General features: G+C 43.6%; 2 protein-coding genes across 4 annotated transcripts in view; one reads left to right on the forward strand and one right to left on the reverse strand.

Annotated features, from left to right (window-relative positions):
• Positions 1–14,232, forward strand: part of chd3 (chromodomain helicase DNA binding protein 3) — a 39,697-nt gene extending 25,465 nt beyond the window's left edge. For 2 of the 3 annotated variants that reach the window (XM_070993187.1, XM_070993188.1), the window contains exons 38-40: positions 732–895; positions 1,221–1,347; positions 5,879–6,247. In XM_070993187.1, the coding sequence (XP_070849288.1) occupies positions 732–895; positions 1,221–1,347; positions 5,879–6,141 (554 nt within the window). In that variant the 3' untranslated portion in view covers positions 6,142–6,247. Of the gene's footprint in view, positions 1–731; positions 896–1,220; positions 1,348–5,878; positions 6,248–12,103 lie in introns of those variants that run through there. The other variant, XM_070993189.1, reaches the window with a different exon arrangement.
• A 3,701-nt stretch (positions 14,233–17,933) lies between these two features.
• On the reverse strand, positions 17,934–24,523 carry tnfsf12 (TNF superfamily member 12). The gene is made up of 6 exons (XM_070992680.1): positions 23,684–24,523; positions 22,230–22,311; positions 20,447–20,503; positions 20,274–20,297; positions 20,049–20,176; positions 17,934–19,094 (listed from the first exon to the last, which is right to left on the reverse strand). The coding sequence occupies exons 1-6, from the start codon at positions 23,855–23,857 to the stop codon at positions 18,819–18,821; spliced, it is 741 nt and encodes a 246-aa protein (XP_070848781.1). The 5' UTR covers positions 23,858–24,523; the 3' UTR covers positions 17,934–18,818.
• Between the last annotated feature and the right edge of the window lie 696 nt (positions 24,524–25,219).

The raw sequence follows: 25,219 nt of genomic DNA on the forward strand, positions 1-25,219 counted from the left end.
CACAATAAAAAGAGAGATATACATCAGCACATCTCACAGCGTCGTTTGCGCAATCAATCTTTCCTGCTGCAGCCACCAAATCACTCTGCCTGGAGCTGACTTTAGTAAAGCCAGGCAGATAAGCTTACACTGTGTTAAGTGATAGCTCCAAACATTTCCTCTCTGGCTCCCTGGCAAGTCTGTCCATGTTTATATTGTTCTGTCGAGAGATAACATGCTCAGTGCGCCACCGTTCCTGCCTTGTGTTTCTGCACGTAACGCCGCTGAACTTCATGAATGCTCATAAACATTTTTATCAAATTGTCTCCAATCAGTGATGAAGTCCATGTAGCGATGTGATGACAGAGAGGCGAGATAACAAAGGATGGGAACCGAAACCTCTTGTAAAAATAGAGTGAAAAATGTGCTTTTTTTTTTGCAAGTTAAAAGCCCAGAAATTCTATAAAGATGAGACTTTTTAACAAGTTATTTATAGTGTTCAGACCTTGTAAATGTTAGAAGCAACATACTTATCACAATAACTTTTACACTGAACTTATACCAGCTTGAGTTTCAGAAGGAAACAGACAAAATTTTCTGCATTAATCAACAACATATCCAGATAAAGCATCAAATGATTGATAAGAGGCGCAAAAGGAGCTAAAATGTGAAAATCTGGATTAGAAGTGAACCATCCGGACTTTCTTCCAGTAAGCCCGCAGCTGTCGATGCATTTGTTGTTGTCATTGCAGTGTTGAACCAGTTGGAGGAGCTGCTGAGTGACATGAAGGCTGACGTGACCCGGCTACCAGCCACGCTGTCCAGAGTCCCACCCATCGCCGCCCGCCTGCAAATGTCCGAGAGGAGCATCCTCAGCCGGCTGGCCAGCAAGGGCACCGAGACGCACACACCCCCGGTCAGCAGCCTTTTTTTTAAACACGCACACACTTAAGAAAACAGCCACATTCACAGGTTGAAACCTGCTCGAGCTGCCTGCACTCAGTGGAAAAATAATAGATGGAGGACGGCCAATTAAAACACAGAGCCCATTATCTTGTCACCGACCTGTGATTTTTCACTCCTCAACTGTTTAGTCAGCAGATTTTTTTCCCTTTTTTTGTCAGCTTATGTAACCTAAAGGTGGTTTCTCTTATTTCTCTTATTGTTATATCTTCTGTTTCTATAAATCACTTCCTGCATGCACATAATTCCTGAAAAAGGACTTCCTTTCCTCTGTGCAGCCCATACCTCCGGGACCCTACGCAACCCCTCAGAACTACGGAGCCCCCTTCACCCCCGCCCCACCAAGCGCCCTGCATATGGGAGGGGCCAACTACAGCCAGATGCCACCCGGATCCTTCATATCAGGTCAGTGTTTGAAGCTCCAGTGACGAAAGCCCTGTTTCTTTTTTGGTATGAAATCCAGGTGAATCTGTTTATGGGATGCCCTAGATATCTGGATTTTTTCACTTTATTTAAAGGCTTAGCTGTAAAAAATGGCATTTTTAGTTTTAACATGTGAGCCGATACAGTTTTGATTTGAAGAGCTACCACTAGCGAGTTTAAATATGTACTGTTTGTGTGCGGAGAAATGTTTTATCTTGATTGGAAGCTACTGAACGGGTCAGCCAGGAGGGAACATTAGGCCAGCGTGAGTGCTCTGTCTGTGAATCTGAGTGTGTGTGAGAGAGGTGAATGAGTTACAATCAGTAATGACAAACATCAAAGTCATCAAGGCATCCTGTAATTATAGTATTCAAGGTAATTTATACAAGAATACCAGTTTGTTTGATCTGTTTGACACTTGGCAAGCTTGCAGTTCAAGCCTGATTTATGCTTCTTTGTGGAGGTGTTTTTGCAATCTCACTGTAGCTGCCTCTGGCACGGGAGCCGCTTTATAGCTCAGCAGAGAATTTAACCTGTTGATTGTTGGAGCACAACAGCAACAGCAGAGTTAGACTTTTACTTACAAATGAACGTTTGTTGCACTCAATCGCTTTCCAAGCGAGCTCACACAAAGCTCGTTAAGCATCGCTGCCAGTTCTGCCTCTCTCTTTTCTCTTGTGTTTGTGATAAGGTACACAATATGGTGAAATTACATGATAATTACATGTGTCAGATATCTGCCAAATGTCCCAGCTTCAGTTGTTTGTCCGCACTTGTCTTCCACCTAAGTCCAGATTACATTTCACTGCCAGACAGTTCGACGGTTTCTTCCATTTCTGCAGAAAAAGACGAGGTTGCAACCTCGGAGATCAGACGTTTCCAAATGGAAACAGAAGGAGGGTCATCACTGACCCACTTCACCATGATGGCTTTCCCTGGCAGCATTAAAAGCGATTGAACTGCTTCCTCACATTGTCTGTCAGGGATATTTCCAAGCAGACATAAAAATGGATTTGCTGACACCTGTTGACACCTACTGATTTTTGCTCCAGAATAATTGAATTTTGTTGCATTGCCCTAGGCAATGCAAGCTAGTGCCTGCACGAGTTCTACATTTGGAACAATTTGGCAAAATTCCTGCTTTATACTTGCTATAAATATGTTGTGATAGTAGTTTTTAAATTTGGTCTGTGGTGACTTTGCCACGCTGGCTCACCAGATGTGATGCATTTTACGTCAACCAGCGATTGGTTTGCCGGAGCTGCAGGGGGAACAGCGGTAGCAACGGCATAGGCTGCAGCATTGAGTAGCGTGGCGGAGCCCAAAAACATGTCATTGTTTGTGTAATTAATCTCACTGCCAGAAGGGGGAGACAAAAGTTTCGCACTGCAGATTTAAGGTCATGTTGTGCATTCATTATATACCTGAAGGTACATTCTTTCATTTGCTTGGTGATTAAGGATGATTATGCAAAGATTCGTTGCAGAATTTGCGTTTGCTAAAACGCTAACTTATCAAAGTAACCATGTTTAAAGAGGCACTCACATGAAGTTCTGTTAAGTCGTTGAGAAGCACTGCTCAGCCTGCAGAAACTGTAGTTTGATAACCGACAATATCGATGCTTGCATCATGAACTGGGGTTGTGGAGGATGAAAGATGCCAGCGTTTACCAGGCAAGGAGGTTTTAAGGAAGGACTGGGTTGCATTGTGGGAAATAATGGGAAAGGATCCAGTGTTTTTGGAACTTGACACAGATTAGCTACTAAAAGGCCTAGATCGCAAGTATCACAGCTTTGTGGGACTGTGTTTGCCAGCAACATTTTACAAAGTTTTCCTGAGTCCATGCAGTAATATCCTCCTGCAATCATGTGTTCACAAAGAGGTGAACCTCGCTCCATCCTCGCTTGTGAACGTCTGAGCCTTTCCAGGATGCTCCTTTCATACCCAATCATGGTACTATCACCTGTTACCAATCAACCTGTTTACCTGTGGAATGATCCAAACAGGTGTTTTTGGAGCATTCCACATCTTTCCCAGTCTTCGGTCGCTCCTGTCCCAACTTGTTTGAAACATGTTCCTTCATCAAATTCAGAATAAGCAGATATTTACAAAAATCCATGAAGGTAAAGCATTAAAAATATTGTCTTTGTGCTGTTTTCAGTTGAGTACATGTCAAAAAGGATTAACAAACTATCACATTCTGTTTTATTTGTTTTACAGTGTCCCAGCTTATTTGGAATCAGGGTTGTAAAAATAAGAGGGTTTTTTTTTTTTTAGATAATCTCTTGCAACATCAGACATGTATGACAAAACACAAGCAGACCAATCTCGCTAATCACTGTTATTGTGGTCTCTGTAGCCTCAGTGTTGTTAAATTTTTGGAGAGGGTGCACATCAGCTCCGGGAAAGCCACAGAGCCTCCACGACACCCCGACAGAGGAGCACAAATCTGGCTTCAGAGATCTGGACTTGATTATTTGGCAAGTTGCGCTGATGATGGGCAAAACCCGTCCAAAATGTTGGTTCTATTTAAAGATATCATCTGTGGAATTCCATCTTTATATGGTTATGTTGTTGTGGAAAAGCATTTAGCAGAGAAAATTAAAAAAATGTTCAGGCTTCATCAAAATTACCGACTGTGGGAATTGGCTATTTCAGGAAAATGTCTATGCGCTGCAGTTTTATGATCAAGTCAGCGTTATTTAACTCTTAAATTTCAATATAGTCGTTAAATATGCGGAGTAAAGAGCTACCTGATTGAACACTTTGAATAGACGCTTTATCTCCCTGAGTAGCTTAAGTTGTGAAACCTTCAAAATCCAGAAAGGAGTTGGAAAAAAACCATCTGTAGCAGAGTTTCTGATGTGGCTGCCAGATAGACACCTGAAATAGACATTACCAAAATCAAACACAAACGTGCTGCGCTGCTATATTAAGGCATTTTCATCTCTTAACATGTCCAACCTCAAACCCTCACTACTCCGCTCAGCAGTACATTGTGCAACAGTAAAGCACAGTCTGGAGTGTTATCAAACCTGTCTGAGGAGTATTTTCTTTTTCAAGCATGTTTATTTTCTCTTTTGAAGTCCTTGTGCCTCTCATTACTTATTGACTTAAAAGCTTTAGAATTAAAATCGTAAAAAATAAAAAGCAAAATCTGCTCCGTCTTGGCCTCTCGTCCAACTGCGCTCGCCTGCAGTCTGTCAGAGCCCTGCGCTGGCAGTTTGTGAATTTATTTTCTCATAATTAGTTTGGTAACAGCATATGCTCACCAGACACACTCTGCGCTCTGCATGTGCGTTCGTGTTCAGAGATGTTTAGATAGCAGAGATGTAGCAGAGATAACTGGTAAAACCTGATATTCCCCAATAGCTTTGCCCTAAAAACCACAACAGCCAGCTCTCTCAGTGCTGCGCCTGCCTCTCACTCAGTGTATCTTGATTTATGTAATTGTAGACTGAGACATCTGTCAAAGGCATTGCATTTTAGAGAGCCAGGGCCTATCTCTGAAAATGTCATTATGCTCAGCCCGTCTGAATCTGTCCGTGCCAAGAAAACATTCGGACTTTGTACCAAGGTATTTTGAGAGGGACAGAAACCGCAGAAGGAGTTTGGTTGTGTAAACGTCGTGTTGTGACTAGTGAACCGGTGGAGGGCTGGGCCCCGGCGCTGGCTGTTCAGAAATAGTCGCGCGAGCTGTGCTGCTCTGTGGGTTTCTGCTTTGCGGGGGCCTCGCGGCGAGCAGCTGAGCCGAGCCGAGGCCGAGCCGAGTCTGAACATCCTGAACCCTGGCAGGGCACAGGCGTGCAGCAAATGAGGCCACATTTACGGTCCTGATTGGGGTCGTGCTGGTTCCTGACCTTTTTAGACTCAGCCGAGGGAGGGAAAAAGCGAGCAGGAGAAATGGAGTTAAAAAAACAGGATTCTCTGATGCGACCTCCTAGCTTTCCTCCGTTAATAGCACATCTCCTGAGAGAAGCTCCCTCACTCCAGTACACAAAACATACCCAGAAATATGCATGTCTACACATCTATGTCTATAGCTGCACTCTCTGAACTTTGCTGCGCAATGCAATGATACACGAATGCTCCAATGAAGGATTGTTTTGTGCTGTCTCACACATGGCAATATCTCAGCACTTGCTCAATATCTTGAATTGCATTTTGGAAAACCTGTTTCAGCCATCAGTACTGCCATGAGGAAGCTACTCATCTGCACTAAAAGGAGTCCCACACTCTAGACAAAACTTCGGCCTTTAGGGGGGTAGAAATTAGGCAGATTGCCCTTCAAGTGGAGCCCTCATGACCGCGAGCGCCCAGCCTGCTGAAGTGTCCTTGAGCGGGACGCTGAACCCCCGCCAGCTCCAGTAGCTCTCCCTCTGACCTCTGACCTCCCTGCAGAGGAGGGAGGCTAACTAAAAGAGAATCCCCTACGGGGACGAGTAAAGTGTCACATTATCCTGCTCCCCTCTCCGAGTCTCCACTACAGTCTGCCGCTTGTCTGCCCCCACAGAAGCCGCTGCCGCTGCTGGGGCCACCGGGGGAGCTGCTTGGGGAGCCGCCGGAGGGCCAGCCGCTGCTTGCCAGAAGACCAAGGAGCACGATGTGGTGCAGCGGCAGCGAGTGGTGGACCTCTGGAAGGACGGCAAATCAGAGGGGGCCATCGGGCAGGAGCTGAGGATGCCCAAGTCCACGGTGCACAGCATCATCGTCAAGTACCGGCTCAGCAACACGGTGGAGAACCTGCCGCGCAACGGGCGACCAAAGAAGCCCTGAGGGGAGGAGGAGGCTCACCTCAGGGAAAAAAGAGAGGATAAAACATCCTGGAATGTAACAAAAACGGAGCCTGAAAAAGAGACAGCTGAATAGGAGAGACTGAAACCTGAATGCATGAGGAGGAAGTCCAAAAAGGACCCAAGGACAGAGCACCCCGACACTGCTGGAATGTAAGGAATATAAAGGGAGAAATAAAGCTCAGAGGACGGATCGAATAAGGACGGGAGGCAAAAAGGAGAGGACATGAAAAGTGAAAAGAAGCGGCAGCACTTTGATCCAAGAAAACAAGCAATCAGCTGCAGGGAGAGAGATCCAAAAGGAGAGGGGAGAGGTGAAAAGCTGGCCCCCGAGATCAAGCACTAATGATGTGGGGGGGGGGGGCAGAGGCAGAGAGACAGAAAAGAAGAGAGATGACCTGCCTGGAACAAACCAATCCCAGAGAAGAGAGAAAAGACGCTACTGAAAAAAAGCCCAAAAATCTGACATAGAGGGAAAAGATGTCTGGACTAAGGAGAGCAGGGGAAAAAAAGACAGTATGTTAATGCAATCACAGGTTTTCAGGAATTCAGATATGAAGGTTGAAACGGAGAGAAATGCAACAAAGGAGGATTTTTTTTTTCTTTAGAACTCCTCAGACGAATTTCTCTCCACTTCTTTTTCTGTTTCTCCCTCGGCGGCGAAAAAGATTTCCCCCCAGATCAATCCCTCATCCGCCGGCTGAGTGAACAAGCCTGTCCCCTCGCTCTGACCCTGCACTCCCTCATTCCTCCACAGTCCTCCACTCCTCCGTCTCTCTTTCTCACACACACACACACACACACACACACACACACATATACATACTATATACACTGTGGACCTCACACACAACCTAGAAACCTGCAAAGAACTTAATTAATCTGCTGAGCACAGATGGACGAAGTCCAAGCTCGAAATAGAAAGGGACGAAGCGGACTCAGATTATCTTGCAAAAAAGAAAAGAAGGGGAAAAAAAGTGGACTTTGTAAGTATGAAACACTACTTCCCATGGACTCCTTTGCCCTAGCATTCCTGAGTCCAACCAAGCATAAAAGCAAGAACCATGAATATAAAAAAGTAGACGTTGCCTTTGTCCAGCAATCTGCAGCAACATTGCTCTGACTCAATCCGATGGACTGGCATTGAGATATTTACTGTATTACAAAGCATATTTACCATTGCACCTTTTCTGTGAAGGTCACTTAAAGGGGAATATCACTCCATTTCCTGTTTTTAAGCCTCGTCACAGCCAAAATCAGTATCTACGAGCAGCTCTTCCCCAAAGCTAAAGACTGTAATCTGTCACTGAAAGAAGAGGGGCGACTCGGTTTGAAGCCCGAGGAGACATTTTCGTTGTTTCAGCTTCTTTTATTGTGACAGTGTGATGGATTCCACGCTGGAAAATGTCCCCTGATCCCCGAGAAAATAAAACACTCTGGACTGTGTCATCGTTTTTCCAGCTCGGCGTGTGTGCAGTAGAGCTGTACATCAGTGTGACATCCCGGACTAAAAAGCAGGACAAACTCCTCTGCCTTGTTTCTGGAAGGAAGGGAGGTTACACGGTCCAGACTTTTCTACACCGTATGAGTATTTTTGGGATAAAATTGGGTGGTATTTCCCTCTTAAGCTTGAAGGACATGAACACCAGAGCAAGTGTGGTAGCGGTGTGGCCTGCAATGAGAACTTCACTGTATGTGTGTGAATGTGTTTTTTGTTCATGTGTTCATTGTAGCACTGCCACTTTCATCAACACTGCGTATTGTTTAAAGCTTTTGATATCACCACCAACGTGTTACCTGAGTTCATTCACTCATTCCAAAACGGTACATTTTGGAAGAGGAGAATGTTTTTCTACAAATCCCTTTTTTCTATGTCACAGAATAAGCTAAACCGCTCCAATGCATCTTCTCACGTGATAAGTTTTGTCTCGTTCGAAACAATCGTGCAAGAATTTCGCCTAAATGTGATTGCGAAAATTAGCTAAATTAGGATTTAAAGCTGCACTGAACGATATTTTTATATTAGCAATAGCTCATATTACTATGTGTAATGCAAAAGGAGTCACTCGCAGTGACGAACCCACAAAGAACAATGCAGTTCCTCTTAGCTTCACACAGCGTTTTAACGTCTTTCAGCTCATTGTTTTGGTTTTACGGGCTGTAACTTTACTGTTTTGGTTCAGACTCACCATTTCCAGCTGCTGGCAGCGGTTTTGGGTGAAACCAAATAAATCCACTGTACACTACCTGCCCAGCGCCTGATTAAGTTTAGCGACAAGCTAGTGAACATAGCGCAACACTTCGAAGCTAATGAGCCAGATGATTCCTTCAGGTGTTGGTGGAGACCAAAAAAGAGCTTAAAGGAGAGAACCTTGCGCTTGCAATCACAAGCTGGACAGAAACATGAATGCTAATGTTACGCTTCATCTGCTGGATGCGCAAAGAGACGACTGTTTGCTAACACATTAGCCATATTAACTTCATACATAAATGTTGCACTGCCCTCAAGTGCTCCAAAAATGAATTAATGCAGGTTTAAATCAGGAAATATCCAATCGAAGAATACGTGACAAAGAGTCCGATCAAGCATTTTGTGCCCACTTTGAATACTTGACAGTTAGCGATACTCACATTTCACATAGTGATTAGTATTCAGAAAAGAGCTGAGGTGAGATCCCCAGCCTTGAAAACACATGCATCCACAGTGTCGACACGCTTTCAAAGGACATGATTTTACCCCCAAACTCTTGCAACACATGGATTCACGAAACTGTTTTCAAGTCCCAGTTGGACAGACTCTTGATTCTACAATCAATCCTCTGCTTTCTTAGTTCTTGAACGGTTGACAGTTGAGACACGGAAGGTTGTTCTTGATGAAAGGTTCTGGCACGGACACCATCACGCAAAGCTTTTCAGCAAGGAAAAATGCTGCGTTTCCTGCCAAGATGGCAGCGTTCACTTCTATCAGATAGTAGGCAGGACCTACAGGGGAGAGACACAGGCTGTCATGTTGGCCAGGAATGTTTTTTATTGCCTTTCTGGACCTGAGATGCTCGATCCAGTTCACTTCCAGAGTTTTAGACCTAATAGACGTATAAAATGGTTTAGGAATTTTTACAGATGTGTCCAGGTGTGAGCTGTTGGATTATGTTTTCACTGTAACTGCAATTATCACTGCCGACCTAATTTGGGATTTGAAAATGTTTATCTAACAACTTCTGCTGCTACTGTGAATCTGCTGGCAGGCTGCAGAGAGTGAGGATCTGTACGGTGAAGAGATAGAGGAGGAGGAGGGTGGACAGAGGTGAGGTAGTGCAGAGAGAAATGTACGATGCTGGAGGTCGCAGAGGTTATCTGGTGTAATACAAGTGCCTCATTGAACTCCTTCTCCTGTTTTATCTTCGTAGCTTATCTACCGTATGCCCAACTCATACTGGAGTTTTGTGAGGCTAATCCCGATATCATTACGTTATAATCCTCAAGAGGGCGCTACTCACAAACTCACTTTGTTTACATGAAGAAGCAAGCCAGTATTAAAACGGATCCGCTCTCTTCTGTCGTGATAATAATGAAATGACAGTCACAGTGGATAACCACCTGTAGGCAGGTGGAGGTGTTGGCGGACTCCGCCACCAACAATTAAACTAACTGTACAGAGAGGTAATTCATGAAGGTGAATACACTGAATGGCTATTGCTTAAAAACACATTGCTTAAATACCATCAGAAGTGGAGTTTGATGTCATGAAAATCTTTAGGATTACAACTTTAAAAGAAGTATTGGCTTATTTTTTTCCCCTAAATGCACAACCCCAAACATTTTCGATAAGGATCCTTAAAATTTATGATTTATGAACTGAGCGGAACATTTTACAGTTGAAAAATATGCTTGTCAGCGCTCTCTGGTGGACAAACTACATCATGATGACTCGAAATTACCTCATGCACATCGTTGGCATTGTTGTACTACATTTTCTAGCTGTTCTATTGGTCGTGACGACGTATCGGTCAACCTCTATTTTTTGTCCTCTTCCCTTCCAGAGAACTCTACTGTTTTTTTCTTTCCATCTCTCTTTTTTATCATCTCTTCTTCTGCATCTTTTTTTCTCTCTATGCACCCGTAATTCCTCTTGCTCTTTCACCCAGTCTTTACCTCGATTAGTTTTGCCTCTTATCAGATTTTGTCTGATACACACATACACACACACACACACACACACACACACACACACACACACACACACACACACACACACACACACACACACACACACACACTCACGAACTCTCTCTCTCTGCTTTCTCTTGCTCTCCATCCCCTTTGTTGGCCTCCACTGGCAGAATGCCATACGTTTTCCCATAAGTGGTCCCCCCTCTGGTTGTAGACACACACACACACTTACAGCCCCCCCCCCCCCCGCGTCAAACGTCTTCAACTCAATACACTCCTTATCACATCTCTGATCTGCACGGGGGTGTTATGACAGTTTATCTTTCCCTGTGGCGCGAGTGAGAGAAGCGCGCTGTTGGTCTATTCCTGGCTTTGTTTTGAAAGCAGCGCTAAACTCGCCGTTCCACTCCCCGAGCACATTCATGATAGCGCACAAATGTGGGAAGCGCAGATCCCTTTGCTGGCCAGCTGTGCAGTCGTGTAGAAAGATGGTTATTGTCATGCATGTGTGCGTCTGTGTGTCTGTGACCTCAATTGCCTGCGTGTGTTTACTCATTGCCGGCCTCACTTTCTCAACAGTTATGCATTCTGGGTTTATCATCATTGTAAACATGATACTGTATAATATTATATATAGATGTGCTGTATTATGCAAGTTTGCTCATTAAAAAGATTATGAAGGTATTATGCTGCAAGCCTGGGTGCAGTTCTGTGTCTTATTCATGGCAAAACAATTGTTTTAAAGGTGTAACTTGTCATATTTTTAATAGCTCATTACGATTCCTTGGCCGCCTTATCATAAACGAGATGATTGGCAGGTTCCCTGTCAGCGCTGGAAATGGTTTTAGTCCTGAGGCCAAAAGAAAACCAAGGCCATATTTTTCCAGCCTCATTCCAAACTTTGATCGATGTTGCAAAAGAGGATGTTGAGCCTTCTTCTCACCCGTATCTGCTCCACTTTCCAGAGTCCTCTTTGATTTCCTGAAGAGGATACAGCACTAAAAAGTATTGTCAGTTTTCTAATGGCTTTTACGAAAAACACGTAGATTTGTAAAAGCATTGCATTGGTTTAAACACATTTCAACACAAGATTCCTTCTGGTAATGGGGAGAAATGATTGAACTACTGAGTGTTTCTGCTACAAATTGTACTTCTCAGTCACATTTTTCACCATTTTTTAATATTCAAAGCGAACAGATAAATAGAAGCAGTTGAAAATGGGGGATGACTAAAAGCTCTCTGCAGTGATCTGATTTGCTGTAATGACACTGTAAACAACAACAGGATTATTTATCTATGCTAAAATGCTAAATGTACTGCAGCACCTTTCAAACTCTGAATAACATGATTGCTTGGAAACACGTGCACCTAAGAAAGGGGATATGCGTTAATCAAGAGCTGATGTTATTAAATTACATTTTTGGTACATCCACAAACGTCCAGATGTCAAACCTACTGGGCATTCCTCATTATCCAAAAAGGGGTCCGAGCCAGACATCAGCATGTTGAATCTGCCATCCAGAGATATCCAAAACAACTTCTCATAAACATGCAGAGCAGAAACTGGGCGAACTGTCGCTCCAGAGTTGTGTTTTTTTAAGCCGTGAGGAGTCATTTTCCTTCTTTCCTGCGATGAATGCCAAACTGATGTTTAATAGCAGTCTTGAAAAGATGCTTAAATTTGCATATTTGCATTTGTGTGTTCCTGTGTGTGTGTTGAGCTTCGTGGAGGATTTTCTGCTCGCAGCACTGAGCGTCTCTCTCTCCCTCTGCAGTGCTGAACGGGCCTCCCATGTCTGTAAAGAAGGAGCGGGAAGCAGAGCTGCTAGTCAACCGGCGGGAGCAGCGCACCGGAGAGGTCATCTGCATCGACGACTAGACTTCACACACACACACACTACACACACACACTCACACGCACACACTGAAACCCATCTGCTGCAAAGATATCTCCAATTTCTCCCCGAAAACTTTACTCTGCTGACTGGTACTCCCTGAAAAACTACAATCACACGCGCGTACAGTATAGTACACTCACGCACATGTGCACTTACTGTCCACGGACACACACACACACACGCACACACACACGTTTCACTGCAGTAAATACAGTCCATATTGTCTCATAACTTCTTGTGACCTTTTCTCGTCTGCCTCAAACCATGATACTCCTCATAAGCGGCCTCCTCACACAAGGCCTCCTCCTCCTCCTCTTCCTCCTCCTCCTCTTGGGATGCTTCTAACCTCATCAAAACACACACACTTACACACACCTACACACACACAACGCTCAACCCACCTCAATCCTAGAAACCTTTAGATCTCTCAGTAGACCATGTAACCTTCCTCCTCCTCCTCCTCCTCCTCGCCCGGTCTTTAAACTCTCGACAGGAAGCTGCATGTGAAAATCATCTCTCCCGCCGCACTCCATCCCCTGAAGCATGCTCTAATCACAATAATGCTGTCTCGTGGCAAGGAAAAAAAATGGTGTCAAGCTGTGCCTACAGTCGTTTTAATACTGTTTCTTAATTCTCCCAGAGAGGCTGAATCTCTCGATTTCTCAGTCCGAGCAGCTCCAAGCACAGCTCCAGCTTTTTTTTTTTTTTCGGCCCTTTGTTTTGCTTTTTTTTTTTTTCTTTTTTCAATGGTACACATTCAGATAAACACACGCAGAAAGGTATGATAATGATAATTATATTCAGGACTCCTTTGACCACATTAAGTATTTGCCGCCATCCCTTCTCCGCTTCCCTGGATCTAGTTTATGTACAGAGCTTTGAGGTATTTGGGGGGTTTGTTCCAGAAAAGGCCTCGCGTCGACGCTATTTTTCAGAAACCTCCTATGAATGTTTATAACCTTTCATAAGCAAGTCAGTGTTATTAAAGCCTACGATCACCCTGAACACTCCTCTTTCTTGACGCCCTCCCCCTCCCGCTCCTCCATTCCCCTCTCTCAACCTTTAATTTCCGCGTTTCTATTACTTTCTACAAAATCCTGTGATATACTTTGCATATTTAAACAGCTCATTCGTGTTCACTTGTGTTTCTACTCTCGCGATTTTGGGTATTGTTGTCGTCGATGTTGCTGTTGTTCTCGCTGTTGCTATTTGAGAAAGAGCTTCTACCAAAAGAGACCTTTTTTTGTAACTATGAAAAAAAACAATACGATATGTGCGACACACAATGCACCTCTTTGTCCTATAATTACAAGAGAACGCAAACGAAGAAGTTGAGCTAACTTCAGAGGTAGATATATTACAAGAAAACTAATTTTTCTCGCTTGCGTTTTAGATTTGGGGCTTGCAAATGACATATGCATATATAGAAACTAGGCCATATGTAACCCTAAATGCTTCTCTGAGCAAAAACAAAGTGTATACTATTTAACCCCAGTAAAAGTCACGGTTACTATCTGGAAAATCAGAGACTGGAAATCCATTTTATATGCCGCATCATTAAAAAACGCCTTAATAAACATAGCTGAACAAATGTAAAGTTAGCAAACTGAATTAAGAACCTGATGTCAACCTGTAAATTGTAGTTGGAGTCTGATTTAAGTGAAAAATAAGAAGAAAAAAAAAAGATAGTTAATGTAGGAGTTAATTTATCCCGGACATTTTTCGCCAATCTTCCCAGGAAATAGTCCATTTTACAAATTATGTTTCATACAGAAGATTTTGCAACCCCTGAACTAAAACGTTGTGTCAAAAACAAGTTCTTTTTCCACTTTTTCTTTGTCCTCTCTCCAGATTTTTGTGTTAATTTCTGGGTATCTTGTGTCACTGTGTATGTAGTGGTGCCGATCAAATGATGAGTGGCAGTGAAACGTCAGTGATGACGCATCTCCTTTTTTTTCTTTCTCTCTCTCTTTTTTTTTGTTTGTAATAAAACTGAATGAAATGATAAAATGCCCTGTGTGGATTTTTTTTTTTTTTTTTTTTGCTTGTATTTCAGCACATTAGCCCTTTTTTGAAATTGAAATGCGCGGCTTTACTGAAGAAACGGGCACTCTGTTTACCTTTTGCTGATAAATGAAGGCAAATAAAACCTAACCTCGAACTGAACAGACCGTAGAGGCGTCCTCAGAGAATAACACTTATCATCAATCTGCTGTGGATGCTGCGTAGAAGTGGGGAGACGTCGATGTGGGGGGCTGTGATTCAGTGTCTCCTCTACACAGGCCTTAATCATACTTTCTTCTGTCTCCCCCTCCACACACACAACAGCAGCCTTGAAGAGCAGATGGTGAGTGATTCATGATGACTAAAGGTGAGGAGTCATCCTGCTCTGTTTTTCAGAACAGACTGATGCCACACAGTTCACTATTCGCTGTTATCTGAGCTTTATGATCCCTCGCGGACTCCCATTACGTGCACACTGACAGGCTCATTATAGATAATATACTAGCTCGTCTCAGGTGAACGCTCCTCTCTACTGTACATTCATTTTCCGTTCATGTTTCTGGCATGTAGCTGATGTTTTTTATGCGGACTTTCTTACTTGAGGTCATTGCCGATTCCGAATGTATTAATGTCAGGAAATTTTAACTGATATTGCTGAAGATGTAATTAAATCAGTTCACAGAGGCCTCATAAATTCACCCAAATTGTGTAATATTCTCTCATCAGATGCTATGAGTTTGTACATTTTTGGAGTATAAAACATAATAATAATAAAATGATATCCCAGTAATGATAAATTACTAAATAAAATCATCATTAGTATGTGATATTTCTAATGTTTGTCTGGGTTAATTACAGTGGTGATTCTTCAGTCTCCAAAGGGGCCCAAGATGAATCTGTGGATAAGATTTTTTAATGACTTTAGCTTTTTTTCTCTCTCTCTGAAAAATCGTCATATGCAACAATCTGAAAAGCAAAAAATCTGGTTGAACGCTTCTCGTCCACAAAGTGACTCAGCCTGTGATGAGGTGTCACAAACCAAATATGATTTACAGTATGACTCGTTAAAGCGTGCGGTTGGATGACCACGCACTTAAACTGCGATGACTAAGTTGGTAATTGGATCAATTTATAGCCATGCTTTGCAGCGTGTGTGCTACTATTTTTAACTCATGGTGTTGTTCATAAGGCTGCTTTCTTCAGTTTTCAATATCTTACATGTAACTCTATGTTCTAAAAACTTGTCTTGAAGCAATATTAACAGATTTTTGGCCACTTGCCAAAACATACAACCTTAAAGCTGTTTTGACTAACGTGTTAGCAGACATACATGCAGGAGCAACATTAGCATTCATTTGTATTGATGTGTGTCTGCCTGATGAATGCAAGTCCAACATTCATTGTCCTTTTAGCTCTGTTTTGGTCTCCACCTACTCCTGATGGAAAAATGTGGCTCTTTCGCCACTAATTGCTCCGCTATGTTAGCCAGCTTGTTGCTAATTTTGTTGGTCTACCTTTAGTACTTGGCAGGTAGTGAACAGTGGTTTTATCTCAGCTTTTTTTCTGAAAAAAGTTATTGAAAAGCGCTGGAAATTATGTCAATGAGAGTAAGCCAAAACAGCAAAGTCATGGGCCTCAACACCAAAACAGTTAGCTTAAAGATGCTAAAATGCTCTACAGAGCAGAGTGATAATATCTGCTGGTTTGTCATCCCAGATTGAGCAACTCCTTTCACTCCACTTATTATTAGTTGACCCTTTGTTAACACTAAATATCGATTAATGCAGCTTTGAATTTATTCTGAATCCCATCCAATTAATTTCAGAGATTTCTGACATTTTCTGCTCACCTTTACTGTCATTTACCAGCAGTTTTTCTTTGCTTTTTCATGAAACAAATTTGAAAGTCTTCAAAAACAACCAAAAAAAAAAAAAACTTTATTCCACATTTATGACGCGTGAGTCGAGACGAAACTGCATGTACATCATGATTTTACAGAGAACTTCTTCAGAAGTCTTCACAAGATTTTCCGAGGCGGTAATAAACTTTGACATTTCGAAAAATAGGAATTGGGGCAGGGAAGTGTGTAAAACAGTGTGTGTGTGTGTGTGTGTGTGTGTGTGTGTGTGTGTGTGTGTGTGTGTGTGTGTGTGTGTGTGTGTGTGTGTGTGTGTGTGTGTGTGTGTGTGTGCGTGTGTGAGGAAAAACATTCCTTGTCCCTCCACACACACAAAGACCTTCAGCTATGTGGTTCAGGTTCAGATTCAGGAAGTGAAAATTTAGATGGCTGCTAGTGTGTGTGTGCAGAGGACACTCAGGGGAATCTGTGTGTGTGTGTGCGGTCTAATCGGTGCTGACGGGGAAATATGAGGTGCACGGGGGTGGTGGCAGTGGTGTTGGGGGGATGACAGAGACACAAAAGGGAAGAGGAAAACTATGAGGAAATCAAACAGGATATAATGTCTACACTTAAAAATCGGACATTTTTCCATTTGAAAACATGGATGTTTTGCTCCAATTAAAAACACTATGTTCGCTGCAGTAAAGTGCTGAGGAGAAACCAATGCGGTCCGTCCACAAAAACTACTTATAAACAAGAGTGGGAGTGCTGAACCCACTGCTAGAAATACACACTGTTTGTATTGTAGCAGGGAATATTACAGAAAGCAGCAGCAGCAGCAGCATATGAGAGCATGGAAGGAGTTTCATTTCTAAAAAGTGATAAAAATAAAGAAGTCTTACGAGGTGACTGAGAAACCTATGAGAGCAAAAATGTAAGAGCTCAACGTGACAATCTTCCTTAATCAGAAACCAGAGCTTTAGATTTATTGTCTGCGAGGTTATCAAGATTGACTGCGTACATAAGCCAGATCTGCTCTATTGACAATAAACAGCGGAGTAATTTCCCAGACTCCCGGGTTCTGGCTGGATCTGTTCCACGTTATTTCAGGGCTGTGCTTTAGTTGGGATGAACTGATTCTGGTTGAGTCACTGAAGGCCAAAAAACACCCAAAATGTATCAGCTATGCTAACAGTGTGGCTCTATGGATGGCAATGTCAGTCAGTTGGTCCACACTGAAATATCTCAACAGCTATCTGATGGATTGACAGCACATTTGGTCCAGAGACTCATGCTCCCCAGAGGACGGATCCTATTAATCTGCTGGTCCCCCTTAACTTTTTTCTAGCTGCATCACCTGGCATCAAAATTTTAAGATATCCAGCACTGCAAAACTAATATAGTCCCATCAGCCTCAGCTCAACTTTCTGTTTAGTGCTAACACGCTAAAATAAAATAGTGAATATGGTAAGCAGTGCTAAACAGCAGCATGCTAACACTGTCATTGTGAGCATGTTAGCATGCTGACGATTAGCTCACAGAGCCGCTAGCATAGCAGTAGACTGTCCTGGTGAGTGAGTGATTTGTGTTTTGCCGCAGGGTAAAGGTGAGGTTAGTCAGTCTGGAGAAAACTTAAATTCAGATAATATCTCCTGCTCACCAACAGGTGGCGGTCATGCTAAATCTGGCATGCTAACGTGTAACAGCATGCTATTTTTTTCAATTCAAAATCTTGCACTATAGCTTTGGATGCACGAGGGCCTCTGCAAATACTATTTAACGACTGATTCTTAATGACAAATGAACAGTTACGGCTTGGAGGTGACGGTCGCTGCATCATCAAACAGATAACAAAGGCAGGAAAAGAGCGGCAGAGCTGTATTTAAAGCCATACGCATTTCTTACTATAACTTGCAACTACTCTCCAAAAGTAAAGCCAATACTATACACAAAAATACCTTACAATCAAATCTGACTTTAGAAAAGAGCACAAATTCACATCCATGTTATTTAAAATGTTCCCCCAGCTCCTGTCTTGATATGCACATAGGTTAAAAAAAAAAAAAAAAAGTATATAAAGTATATGGAAAGTATTTAAAGAAATGCAGTAATGTCACACTCACACATTGCATTGTAAAGATCATAAAATCAGTATAACAAGTACAGTTTGATTCATTAGAATTCACACAGATGCTGCTTTGTATAAAGTATCACTGACAACTCGTGTAGGCTGCTTATAGTGTCGAGATCTGACGCTTGCAGATGTGCTCTCAGCTTCTTGAGGCAACGGTGATATAAAAGTGGAAGGTGCATGCACAGCTTTACTGTCAGTCTTATAAAGATAGTGTAAGCACAATTTATTACATGATACGAAGGCTAAGATGAACATCCAAGTATTTTTTCTTTTTTTAAGAAGCCCTTTATCTACAGAACAGCTTCCATCACATCTGTTCTCTCGGCAGACATTCATCCAGGCATTTCATCCACTTTGGGTTTTGGTTTTAATCCAAAAGTCTGTGTTTTGCGTTCCAAAACAGCACCGCTGTCCAGAGAAAAATTCCACAACAACTTCCACAAATGTCAGGTTTGTCTTTCAAATTAACGTCTTTGGGAAGAGGCTGTGGCACGATGTGATGCCCACGAATGCTTATGACTGTTTTACCGTGTAGGAAACAAAATCCCATCCGTACAAAAACAAGTGAATTTTGTTGGTCTCAGATGAGTTTGTGTAAAAACGAATCCCAAGCTTCAGTTGACTTTAAAGATGCTGAAGATGTGAGGCGAGGCTGAAGGGTTGCCCACGGTGTGGAGTCTGAAGGACGAGCCCGTGATGGCCTGCAGCTCCGTGCCTTTGTCCAGCCGCAGCAGGCCGGACACCTGGCAGGGCTTCAGGAAGTGGAAAGGGTGCGGCCCGGCGGAGGGGGTCGTCCCGTAACCCTCCATGCACTGCAGCTTCTGAGGCCTCTGGCCGCTGGTCACCACATCCAGCTTCACATACTGAGACTGCTGCTCGTTGAACAACACCTGACGAGACAGAGATGTTCTACATCTTAGCAACTAGAGACACCTGAAGAATTTGTTTCTTCTCAACTATCCATGTGAAAACTAACCAGACTGCCTCGTGATTTCCAAAGTCCTGCTATCATAATTCTTTTTTTTTTTTTTTTTGGCTAGATTTTCTCCAGACCTCTGTCAAAAGTCTGGCTACATGAGATTACTGGAAACCTGATATCTGCCTCTCCAAAAAACGTGATAGGTACCAGTACAGTGTGGCTGTGTTTTAGAAAGATCCACTACGTAAGAAAACAAAAGTGGGGCTCATCCCAAGACTCACACTCGTTACAAATATGAAATCGATCAAAGGTTTCTTCACTTCGCCTCAGCAAGTCAGGAAACCCAATTTAAGAGCAAAACTTTTCTTTTAATTTTGAATATTTTGAACAAAATTAAAACCATGTTACTTGGAAAGACACTTCATCAGAGACGCTCATTTGAATTTGCAAACCTTCAACACCTTTCACCTTGAGGAAAACAAAAACTTTTTCACGTAAATCCTTTTTCATTTAGAAGCTGTTTCTGGATACCTCCTTTAACCTCTACTTTTAGCCCTGTTTTGGTCTCTACCGGCTCCTTAGGGAAATATCTGGCTCTTTAGCTCCTCCAAGTTCACCAGCTACATGCTAACTTTGTCTGTTAGCTGGTTTGGTGCAGGGCAGATGAAACAATGCTGATGAGAGCTGTGAGAGTGAACCAAAACATTAAAGCTGTAGGCCTGAAAGCCAAAACAATGAGCCAAAGATGCTTAAAGGCACTACAGCACCGAGGGGAGCTGCAAAGATGATAACTCTCAGTGGGTCTGTCTTTACAAGCAACTCCTATAATATCACACATGTTCATTTGGTCCAATGTTAATATAAAAATATTGATTACGTTCACCTTTAAACTGTTAATAAACTACAGCTCCCAGCACAAACTCACCTGGCAGAACAGGAAGTAGACGCCCGCTTTCTCCACAGTGAAGGTGCCTTGTTCCTTGTTGTACCTCACCGCCTTGCTCATATTCAGCGTCCTCTCTTCCCAACCCTTTATCACGCCACCCTCTCCCACTGACACACAGAAACACACACACATAGCCAAGATGAATCATCTCATAGACTAAAGTTTCACAGATTATCCTCCATCCTTCATTTTTATGACTCTTACCTTGCTGAGAGGAGACTTTGGTTACTGGTGGAAAGTAAAAGAGACATTGAAAGAGAAAGAAAAGGGAAAGTCAATTAAGATTTTATGAGTGCAATCGTATAGGGGTATATGATTGAAACCACTTCAGCAGATGCTACGCGAGACGGCTATAAGCGATCTGCCAAGCCACTTACTCTCAAAATGAGACGCCGCTTTCTTTCCATTTCCATTCCTTCCTCGCACCGTCCCCCCTTCGGAAGGCAAGGAGAGACAGAATATGAGGTTGAATGGCAGAAAATACGTCTGTGGTTTTTTTGATAAAACAACCCTTCCCATCTGTATCTGTCTAATAACACAGTGTGTTAATTTGCAGCCATTTAGATTCAACCTGGCTCGTTTTAACGCGGTTAGCAGATGGACAAAGGATTTCCTTTCACGTGCTTCAATATATTTCCTCAAACTGTTATTTTCAGTCATAAGTGTGTGCCTCTTTTTTTTTTCTTTTCCTGTGGGGGCTAATCTTAGTGCCAGCTGCTCGCAGTCATCTCGAAAATACAGAATACAAAGAGAGAAGAGGAGAGAGATGGAGTGAAGGAGGATGGAGAGCTGTGTGGGGGGGGGTGCAGGAAAATACAAGATAGACGGAGGGAAAGTGAGTGAGAGAGCGTTAAATGTAGCCTGAGAGACAAAGCTGAGAACACTAAATAAGAGGAATGAAGTGCCGGAAAAAGAGAGTCAAAAAGGTCTTTGGCTGCTCTGTGACCCACAAGAGTCGCTTAAGAACAGAGTGAAGCAACAGCTACGGGGTCTGCTCGGATAAATACAATAAATAAAACACAACACTAAAAGGCCAGAGCTCCAGAATGCCTGCTCTTGTTACTCTCTAATGGTTTATTTTAGCTTTGCAATCTGGCCCACGGGGAGCGATTTTAAACACAGATACAACTCCAATACTGTATATATGAACTGTGAAATGCGTACTTTATGTTTCGAGATGGAGCAGCCAAACGCCGGGCCCCCGCCATCATGCAGGAATATTAAGTCCCTGCTAAAATAACTCACAGGTGGGTGACCCTGTAGATTTTGGATTTGCTATGGGCGAGCGTAAAGCCCTAAGGCAGGCCAGAGTTTCCTGACTTAAGCTGTCAGTCATCAGGAGAGAACATAAAAGCAGTGTCCTGCTGAAACGCTGCACCACCGTGGTGGTCAACTTTCCACAAACTGGAAAAAGCTGTTTGGGCCTTCTTTTTCCATTGATGGCCATGAATTTCTGAACACTGTTTAATGCATTTTGGAAGACAAAGTCAGATATCAGTTACTGAAGAAAAAAAAATATCTGCAGGATATCAATATAGATATTTTGGCGAGGCACGCCGCTCTCTAAATGAATCCTTTTGTCAAATTTGGATATTCATCCCCCCGCTGAAATCCAGCATGAAAAGCGACTGAGGGTTCACTCTCGGACAAAATGTGAACAATCAAGCAGTCTCGTGATGGTGACGCAAGCGGAGGCTATAAATACTGCAATGATAGGTCATCAAATATCGCTGCTTTCACAACAAATCATAGCTGTGTCAGTCGTGTGCTCAGAGGGGGGGGTTGAAAAAAAAATCAATTTCATTGCCCAGAAGCGTGCAACAAGGCCTCGGTCCCGCGCCAGCTGCTCTTCTGGGCTCCGAGGCCGTTCTGGTCAGACCTGTAATTTCTGAAGCAGTCATCCAGCTGCCTACTTTTTCCTGTGTCAACTTTTAGCAGCGGGTAGTGCCTGCGGCCCGCTAGACCTGACCAAAGTGGCATGTGGGCCAAGGCTGGCCAGCGTTTGTGTTAAATGTTCGTCCCAAAAAAACAACAGAGCGCAGTTGGTAAGTATTGTGTCTGTGGTGATTTGGGGGCGGCTGAAAAGCACAAAACTTCTATATGTTGGTGGTGTCGAAGTCAAAGAAAATGTAGCTGTGGAGGACTTGTGATCTGCAATACCGTCTCTCTTCACTCTCTGCCCCACCAGCAGCTCTCTCTTCTCCAGAATGAGCTGAACAATGGCCTTCCTCTGTGTATTGACCTGTTGAAAGAGAGGGGAAAAAACGCACTATTAACAAATGTCCAATAAGCCTATTATGACTTTTTTCTGGCAGCGATCCCACACAGCCACAGACGGCCTCTTCAAGCCAGCCAGCCACATAAACAGGCTCGTCTCTTCCACTATCCTGCCCCCGCTGCCATGCTAGCTTTAGAATGGGTCTACCACTTCCTCAGAGACTGGTTGCGACACCTAATGCATGTTTTTAGTGCTTTGCATTCCTCACATGTCTTTACTCCCTTTTTGAGAAAGAAATGAATTTTGTCAAGCCAGCAAAGTTTTAAATCCTTGGCCGGGGGCCCACTGAGTGACCGAAGGAGGCCTATATGAAGTAAGAGGAGAAGTGGCTCAAGGAAAGTATGTTTAAATTTACTGCTACTGTGGAAATGGAGGCAGCGAGTTGCTCTTCCCTCTCCAGACGTTCACTCACTGGCTCTCATCAGGAGTTGGCCAACGGTCAAATGGACGGAACGGGGCCCCTTGGGAAAGGCTCCAGCATCAACACTCCACGTGTCCAATTTTGGGGTGTTTGTGAGTGCGTGTGTGTGTGTGTGTGTGTGTGTGTGCAGGTCTGTCAACATGATACACAGCCAACCTGTCCCCCTGATCTCAAATCCAGTGCAACCTGGTTTTGTAAATACTGTGAACTTGAAACCAGAAGAATTTCCATCAGCTCCCTTTGGCCGCTTTTACAGACATAATTTGCCTTGTGATGCAACCTCATGCCGGAGTCTAACATTTGCTGCAAGTGCAAGAAGTTTCTTAACTGCACTTTGCATGAGACTGCATAGGATTTAGGACTGTCCTCTGCAAATGCAACTCCCATTGAAATGATCCGAGCCTGACCTGCGCACGAGGAGCGCCTACGCGCGTTGCAAATAATTTACACTTGCCACACATCCAGCCTGTTTCAAGCCTCTGTGCAGTCAGTTGGGTCTGAAGTGCTCACATGCCAAATAGTTGAGGCTTTCCAGTAAATGGAGATAAAACTGGAGCACAAACTGGCACCAGAGTAATTAAACATGGCGGGGGGGAGCAGAGGTGGGGGCTGGACACAAAAATAAGTAACTCCACACAACTTGACTGCACTTATTGGTAAGCAATAAATGTGCCAAGCAGACAAATGGTGCAACAGAGCCGAGTACGTGCGAGGGGTGGGAGAAGGGGGGTGAAGTGTGGAATTGCATTTTTCCATAATCCCCCCCGCGAAGATTCCCAGTAACCGCAGCCACAAAAGAAGTTACATAAGAAACACTTGAAGATCTGTAATAGTTGCAGGCGCGTAGATATTATCGTTTGTACAAAATGCATGCTATTCGGAGAGGCACACTTGGTTGTTAAGTATGCTACAAACCTGCTCCAGTCGGTCTTGCAGGATCTTAAAGGATTGAGACAGGTCCCGCGTTTGTCGCCAAGTCCACGCCGTAAACAGCGCGCTGCATGCGGCCAGAGACAGAGCCACCAGGGCCAGAGAAGCCCAGACGACCCGCAGCTTGCGCACTCGCCTCCTCTGCAGAATCCGATGCATGTTGGTGCAGACTGCACTGCTACTCACCGCCGCAGATCATCCGAGATCCCCGCTTCAACTCCATTCCAGCAGAGCATGAAGTCCCTCCAAATGTATTTCTGTCCAAATGTCCATTTTGGTTAAGGAAGACGCGCGAGTGGAGAGCCTACAACTAACACCCGCTGCTTTTCAGACGCGCGGGTCCCTCTGTTTAATTGTCGTTGTATCTGACAGATGAAGGGGTTTAAAGCAAGTAAACATCCGATCGTTCCTCCACGCAGATCAAAGCCACCATCCTCCGTGTGTGCGGCCCGTCTCCAAACACAAGAAAACTGTGCAACTTGCGCACATCAACTGTTGCATCCTTCTCCTTGTGATTCGTTGACTCAGCTCTCTTGTCTTCCCTTTAAACAGCGTGCTGGGGGGTCACTCTATTAGACAGACCGACCGAGCACGCACGAGCGTGAAATCACACACACACACACACACACGCAGGCACACGCGCACAGACTTGGAGGTGAACTTTCCGTGCGTCCTCGGCGAGCTCTGATGTGGTGATAGCAACGTGCATCCGACGCTAAAATCGCCGCGGCGAGCACAAGAAAAACATACGAGGCGCACCGGTGCTTTCTGCTTCTCAGAGTCACTTTCATCAACTTGCATGCCTTGAAAATATGTGCCATTCACGCGTGTAACACTTCCGTTTGTGACCACAGGGTGGCTGTAGTGTATAGGTAAAGATACAGCCGCCTGCACTGACTGTAGGACTGTCTATCCTGTGTGCCATCAACAGGTGAGGCACGCTCACCTTGATGCCAGTGCACTATTTCTCCCAAACAAGCCACATTTAATAGAAAATCAACCTCTCCATAAACTGTGAAGGATCAATGAATCAATGCAACATTGAGAATTACCCCCTCCCCCCCCCAAAAAAACCCCACAACATTTATCAGATAATACAGTTTTTTTTTCTTTGTTGCTTTAGGAGCCAAATGAAATGAATTCAAAAGTTGTATTTCCAAGTTCAAGCCGGAAAATCTCGTGTTCTTAAGGTTATGTGATATTTCCTAACTCTTTGTCCTCGTGACGCCTTGTGACAGGTTGCATTTCAATGAGCTTCAGTAGATTTTCCCACACAAATTGTTTGATTTGAATGCTTTATAGATTTCTGATGAAGTGGAACTTAACAAAATTTAACAAGAATGTAGATTCAACTTGTGACCCCTGGTGCGTATTGTGAGGTCGAACCAGAGCCTCCCACAAATCGTGCAAAAAGAGTTAAAATGATTACGCTACAGCCATAAATACAGCCTCCTCCATTTTAACGCACTGCAGGTAATTAAAGGTACCCTATGATTTTTTTTCTTCAAACAGTTGTGTTAA

Source organism: Chaetodon trifascialis, chromosome 23 (assembly GCF_039877785.1).
Source record: "Chaetodon trifascialis isolate fChaTrf1 chromosome 23, fChaTrf1.hap1, whole genome shotgun sequence".
NCBI classification, from domain to species: domain Eukaryota; kingdom Metazoa; phylum Chordata; class Actinopteri; order Chaetodontiformes; family Chaetodontidae; genus Chaetodon; species Chaetodon trifascialis.